At 33.1% G+C, this 6502-nt stretch overlaps 1 protein-coding gene across 1 annotated transcript; it reads right to left on the reverse strand.

Annotated features, from left to right (window-relative positions):
• Positions 1 to 659: 659 nt before the first annotated feature.
• Positions 660 to 5344, reverse strand: LOC107879679 (carotenoid 9,10(9',10')-cleavage dioxygenase 1-like). The gene is made up of 13 exons (XM_016726649.2): positions 5060 to 5344; positions 4070 to 4210; positions 3842 to 3944; positions 3321 to 3583; positions 3002 to 3184; positions 2799 to 2877; positions 2590 to 2671; positions 2460 to 2522; positions 2186 to 2324; positions 1764 to 2085; positions 1591 to 1649; positions 1341 to 1496; positions 660 to 1211 (listed from the first exon to the last, which is right to left on the reverse strand). Exons 1-13 carry the CDS (start codon positions 5171 to 5173, stop codon positions 1089 to 1091), a joined length of 1827 nt encoding a protein of 608 aa, XP_016582135.1. The 5' UTR covers positions 5174 to 5344; the 3' UTR covers positions 660 to 1088.
• Positions 5345 to 6502: the final 1158 nt, after the last annotated feature.

The raw sequence follows: 6502 nt of genomic DNA on the forward strand, positions 1-6502 counted from the left end.
GGGATTGACCGGTAGTGGTTGCTGATTATGGTGATGTTGACGGCAGTGGTGGCGGTGAATATAATTAGAGTAAAAGAGGTAGCAGGGGTGGTAGCGATTGACAATTGTGGTTGGTAGCGGTATTTGTTGTCGATAGTGGTTGTGATGGGGGAGGCGGTTGGTGGTGGTGAGTGATGGTTGACAATGATAACGGTGGCAGAGGATGTCAGTAGTTGTGACTGCTGATTATGAATAGAGTGGTGAACCTATTAAGACTTGGTTCTAGATGTAAATGATTAAGGCTTATTCAGACCTATTAAGTGCTAAAATCTTAATAAAAAATAAATGCACTTAATGGTCTGAAATCTGAATCATTCAGATTACCTCCATTAAAGGCAAACAAATGAGGCCTTACTTAGCTAGAGTCAAGTTATCCTAAGCGCACCTATGCTGACTTAAAAAAAGTTAAATCCATGCATAGAGCTGATTCATTGAGCAATAGTTTAAATTGAGAATCGAACTTGAACGTCATCGTGATATTATGACATTATGTACTACTCCATTAGGTTAAATTAGAATTTAAATGGGAACGCAAGTTGATTAAACATAGAACAGAAGATTGTTTTTTAACCCAATAATGGAATCAATTAATAGTATATAGTCCTATATTAGATTCCCATTTATAATTTGAATTGCTATAGTAAATTAAATTCTTAAGCATACTTTACATCACTAAATGCTTCTTCAATTACAATGTAATTAGAAATTTAATTACATCATATAAAGAATAAGTAAAAGAATAGTACAATATATCATCTTAGTATCTACCTAGAGAAAGATTCGTCATTGCTCTAAACGAAATCTACTTAGAAGATTCGTCATTGCTCTAAACGAAATCTACTTAGACTTTCAATCTATTAACTATATTCTCAAAACTTTTCATGCAAAAATGTTTCTTGTACTGATTGCTGAAACTTCCATGATATATAATGCCGAATCTGTTGGTTGCTTGAAAAGTTAGGCCTAACACCTCCATTTGCCAATAAAACGAAATGCCTCAGATAAGTATGACTTGACATACCGCATGCGTAATAATTTTTTTCTGAAATTTATATATACGATCTTAACTCTAATGGCATGAAAGCTCCATGAAATCCATATGGAACCCTACTCGATAAAGGGATAATAGCAACTGGCACATCCGTAATTTTTTTTGCATCAATTATACAAACCTGCAAGAAATAAATATATATAGGTATGCATAAACATGCGTTTAGTTCTCAATTAGAAGTGAATGGATCATTTAAGTTTATGAGTCCGAATATCATAATTTTGACTCTAATTAATTGTATTTTACTTACTTGCGAAATATTCTCATTTTCATTATGCGTAAATGTGATGATCCAACCATCGTCTTCGTCGATGCCTCCAGGTTTTGGAACAAATGATGCTCCTGAACAAAATGTGTCCTTTGGGAACATGTGATATTCTGCTTTAACCAATTCGTCTTCTTCATCCTATAAATATATTTCCCAAAGATTAATATATCAAAGTATTAATCCCTTTTAAAAAAAAAAAAAGAAATTGGAAATGTAAAGTATATATACATACCGTAGAGGCTTTCTTTTCTTCAAAATGAAGCTTGGCTAGCCCACCAAATCTAGTGTATCCTGTTTAAATAATTTTGTATATAACTATAAGTCGATGATCACAAGCTCTATTGATTATTTGCAAGAAAAGTGGCAAAGGATGTTAAATTTTGTACACATATATAATACGTTTACCTGAGCCAGACACCTCTTTCAACTCAACAACTTGTAGATAAGCAAATTTATTACTAAATCCAGTGAATTTTTCATTGATGATGGGGAATTCCATTGCGAACTCATCTCCAGATAGATTTTTCTTCTCAATAACCTCTCCAGTTTTCATGTTTAATCTCCATTCGCAAACACGAGGGAAAGTTGATTCTTTTGTGAACTCAGAGCCGTCATCTATGGAACTTGTTTCCCTTTTAATCCATTTGAAAAACTTTTCTAACTGGTTGACACTAGAACTGGGTCCCGGTATAACTGATTGACGAGCTCTGCATGCTCTCACCACCACCTTTGCAAATTAAACAAAATTTTATTATTATTAGTTATAATTGGTATTCCAATTTTCTTTAATAAAGAAAATCACTTTCTGAGAATATATAAGTATGTACCTCATCATTATGTTCGAAGCTGTTAATGACGTGGAATACACAACAAGGGTCAACCTCAAACCATTTGATGGAATTGGCATCACCGTAGCGTGGCAATATTCCAATTCTTGCATATCCATCTTTCTCAAACCTCATTAACCTACAGTAATCACAATATAATATTTATCAGATATAATCAATATATATATATATATATATATATATATATGTATATGTGTGTATACTAGGTTACATTGTCATCAGAAAGTGAAAATTAATATATATATATACTCACTGGCCTCCAAGAGCTAGTCGACTTATGTCAATAGTTAGGGGGAAATTCATGATCACATTGTACCTACACGTTTGAGATGGTACCAAGTTAGCTATGCATTAGTAAAAAAATTATATATGATATATATTACCTCTGTGTAACTCCTATTTCATGGCAAACCGCACATCTATCAAACATGAGATCCGCTTTGTGAACCATTTTCTTTCCATCAGCTGAAAGAGGTTAAAGAAATTAACAAATATATATATATATATAGAGAGAGAGATCCTTATTCGAAATCTTGATTGTTATTAATTATCTCCAATCAAAGAATTAAAACAATAAGGTATATTTACGTACCTGAAATCACACCTAGTTCAAAATATGGTTTTTTCGCATCAATACCAATTATAACTAGTTCCCCGGTGCCAGGTGCTTTCTGTGTTATGTAAGAAGGCAACAAATATAGAAATGATTAAATAAAGATAGTAGATATGGAACTATATGTTCATTTTATTTTTAATTTTGTAACTTAATTATTCATGTATTTGTGTGTAACGTACCTTTGGGTGGCTTGTGAAGGGTCTATTCCAAGATCCACTAGGAAAATTCCAATTTCCCAGAGTTTGTAGGGAATGCATGTCGATCTCTTGAGGCATATGGTTCTCAGCAATTGAGTAGTATTTATTTGCATGTTCAAACACATTAGTGTTGCTCAAGTATTTGTCTATCACGCCAAACCTCAACTGCAACGCAACAAATATACATAAGTAGTGCTCCTATTTGATGAATACGGGATTTGAAATTTATAATTATACATCTACTCATGGTGATCCAAATTTACTATATAGTATATGTAGGTATTGGTGTAGTAGTACATACCACATTTAGAAGATAGGAGAACAGTATAGCAGGAGAATCGCCTTGTATAGCAGGAAGAAAACCTGGTTTGGTTCGATCTTTTTCCATATTGTATGTATCTGTTTGGACATGTTTGTTCTTGTACCATGTCTTCCACTTCTTTCTGCCACTGTCTTTCTTTAAGTAGAGAGCATGAAGCATTCCTTCTCCCTCAACCCACATGTGGCTTGACTCCCCAAATATAGATTTCGTCGATTTTAGTCCTCCAAATAGAGGGTTTGGGCCTGCAAGAATACTCCAAAATAATTAAGGATTAAATACTCATACTGATAGTTAAGGTGTGTTTTGATAAATAATTAGTAATAGTCCATGTATGAGATTCGAAAATGGGGATACCGTAACTCTCTAAGAATGTTTTTGACCATTATCTCTTTATCTTTTCGAACTTCTTTCTTCATATTTTTTTTTCCCTAAATGGCATTGTCAATCCGTGTAAACGTATCTAGTTTAAACAAAGAAATAATGGAAGAACAACGACGTACCGTTTCTTACGTAAACACCCTCTGGAAAATCATCTGGAATTTTTCCTTCAACTGTTCTTACTGTTGTAGCTTCTCCGATCTCTTCAACCGGTGCAAAATTATTCTATAACAATTAAATTAAATAAATTTGTTATTCATTAGGATGTAAAAATTCTCCTTGCTATTCGAGAAAAAGAAAGAAGAATTAAAAAAAATCAGGATTTAGAGTTCAAGGCTAAAAATTAGTACCTGAGATGGGAGCAACGGTTGGTCAACGAATTCATAAATGAAGTCAACAAAAGCGTCCAATAATTTGAAGGGAGTTTCCTTGATAGCTTTTGGAACGTCTACTGAAATATTTGGAAAATGGTCCAACTCCCTCAATAGTGGCTGTTCATCAAGTTGCATGCAAGTTAATTTTGGACTTTGTATTTAACAGCTAAGATGTTTAATTAGTTAATTCTGAACTTTACCCTGTTGTAAGTTTAATATACACACACACCAACATTATAGTCAGATCTATGTATAATTGTATGTATAGATTTTCTTGTATAGTTAGAAACAAGGCCAGGAATTTTGTCCGAAGTACTGTTCAAGATTTCATATAGATATGAATGAAAAAAATAATATTAACAAATAGACGCGGTAAAATTTTTGTAGATGAACATTACGTGGACCCTGTTGACCAAGTAATGAAAACTTATATATGTTCAAAATAATATTTAATTTTTGCAATGTAATGAACATGGTTAAAACTTATATATGTTCAACATTAGTATTGCTATTAATTACGGCAGCGAGTCGATTAATATCCAGTGGAGGGAGTATATATGTGTTTATGCAAGAAAAAAAGAACGGATTGACATCAAGTTTTGTCCAAATCTATCAGGAAAAGTAGCTCCAAAATTGGATACCAAATGTAATGCTGACGGCTATTTAGCTTTAAATTTCCCCCCTCCTTTATAGTATGACCGATGACGTAAGTTGGAAAATGAAATATTTATCGTATCGGAGGATATATTTTGCCCAACCAGTCATGTCCTATTTAGAAAATTTAAAACTAGTTTTTCCCGTCTCACCCCCACCCCAATTCTCATTCCTATTCGTTTGAATTTCTGAATTATCAAAAAAACATATTTGCTTAGCTATTTCAAAGAAGTTATATTAGTAAAACAAACTTTGAAGGTGTTTTGGACACATGTTGTGTAATAAAAGAGGAAAGTTAATTACGTAATTTACCTTGAAAGTAGATGAGAGTGGGTTCCTGGAGTGCTCAATTTTGGGTGGAAGTGAAGGCCTCTGGAATGTGCATTTGGTCACTTGAAGTAGTACTGCACAACTATTAGCAGCCATTTCTCTCTTTCAAGGTAGAAATTAAATTGAAAAAATGCCCTCAATGGTACTCTACTGATTGATGTGCAAATTATAAGGGATGACAACACAAAGAAAAAATGAATAACTTATGGATAACAAGTTGGAAGTTAGAAGTACGAGGTATTTATAAATAGAGCATGTGGACAAGAAGGAAGTTTCAAATAGGAAACTGGCACTATTGCTAGCAATTAATATGGCAAGTTAAGATATATGAAGTATTTTCTACATGTCTTAGACAAATTAAAGGTCTAACAGCATAGATATATACTCCCTCCGTCCCATTTTACTCATCCCAAATTTTCTAATTTGATTTCTCATTTTACTTGTCATTTTTCGTTAATTAAGACATGACAATTTTTTTTTTCTTTTTTACCCTTAGTATTAATTGTTTTATCTCCAAATTAAAATGTAAACATCATTTAATAGGGTACTATAGTAAAGTAGCTATATTATTGATTGTTTTTCTTAATTAATGTGCAATGTCAAATTGGGACGAGTAAAATGGGACGAAGGGAGTAGCTGTTGGGTTCAATTGGTGTGAATGAAAAATGAAAAGTTGCTTGGAAGAACACAACTCTTCGAGTAAAAGACACACTATTTCGGAAAAAAGTATGATTGTTTGGATGGTTGTGGCTGTTCGGAAAAGACACTCTTTCGAGTTGACAGACATGACTGTTCAGAAAGGATACACCTTTCCAGTGAACCATTGCCACCTTTCGGAAGGGACACTTCATGGCTATATAAACCTGCATTTTTCCACAGGTTCAGTACGAATTTTTCTGCACTTAAAAATATTTCTTGTCTTCTAAAATACTTCGTGTGATCATCTAACTGTTGAGTGAGTTCAAAGAGAATCCGATCGTTTGAGGTACCACTACAGTCAGATTGTTAAGCCATTTTATCCTGAGAGAAAAATTTCACAACCTCGGGTACTTGAGGGAAATTATTTCCTTAAGGACACTCTGTGAACTCAGAGGACTTGACTTTTTCTGGTTCATCTAATTTTCTTTAAAATATTTAAAACACACTTCTTTGAAAGGTCGTTTTTAATCTTCTGTTGAAGGTGTTGGAAACTTCATAAGTGTTCTTGATTTATTCTTGAACTTGTGTTGAAGTTGTTTTGCCAAAATACAGATTTTTGTGTAAGAGAAGACAACAATCTTAAGGAAATAATTGGGAAAAAAAACTTTTTTTCTTGTTTAGTGAAATTTTCTTTTCACTAAAGTTTTTTTCTTCTTCATAATCTATATTGTTTGGTTTCTGGAGATTAAAGCTTTAAGCTTTCTACTCCGTTTGAACTTAACAAGT

This window comes from Capsicum annuum, chromosome 8 (assembly GCF_002878395.1).
Source record: "Capsicum annuum cultivar UCD-10X-F1 chromosome 8, UCD10Xv1.1, whole genome shotgun sequence".
In the NCBI taxonomy this organism is placed as follows: Eukaryota; Viridiplantae; Streptophyta; class Magnoliopsida; order Solanales; family Solanaceae; genus Capsicum; species Capsicum annuum.

Coding starts and splice junctions, on each gene's coding strand:
- LOC107879679 (XM_016726649.2), bottom strand. CDS start 5,173: ATGGCTGCTAATAGTTGTGCAGTACTACTTCAAGTGACCAAATGCACA. Junction 3,945..4,069: donor AACCGTTGCTCCCATCTCAG/GTACTAATTTTT, acceptor TAATTGTTATAG/AATAATTTTGCACCGGTTGA. Junction 2,086..2,185: donor GCTTCGAACATAATGATGAG/GTACATACTTAT, acceptor TAATTTGCAAAG/GTGGTGGTGAGAGCATGCAG.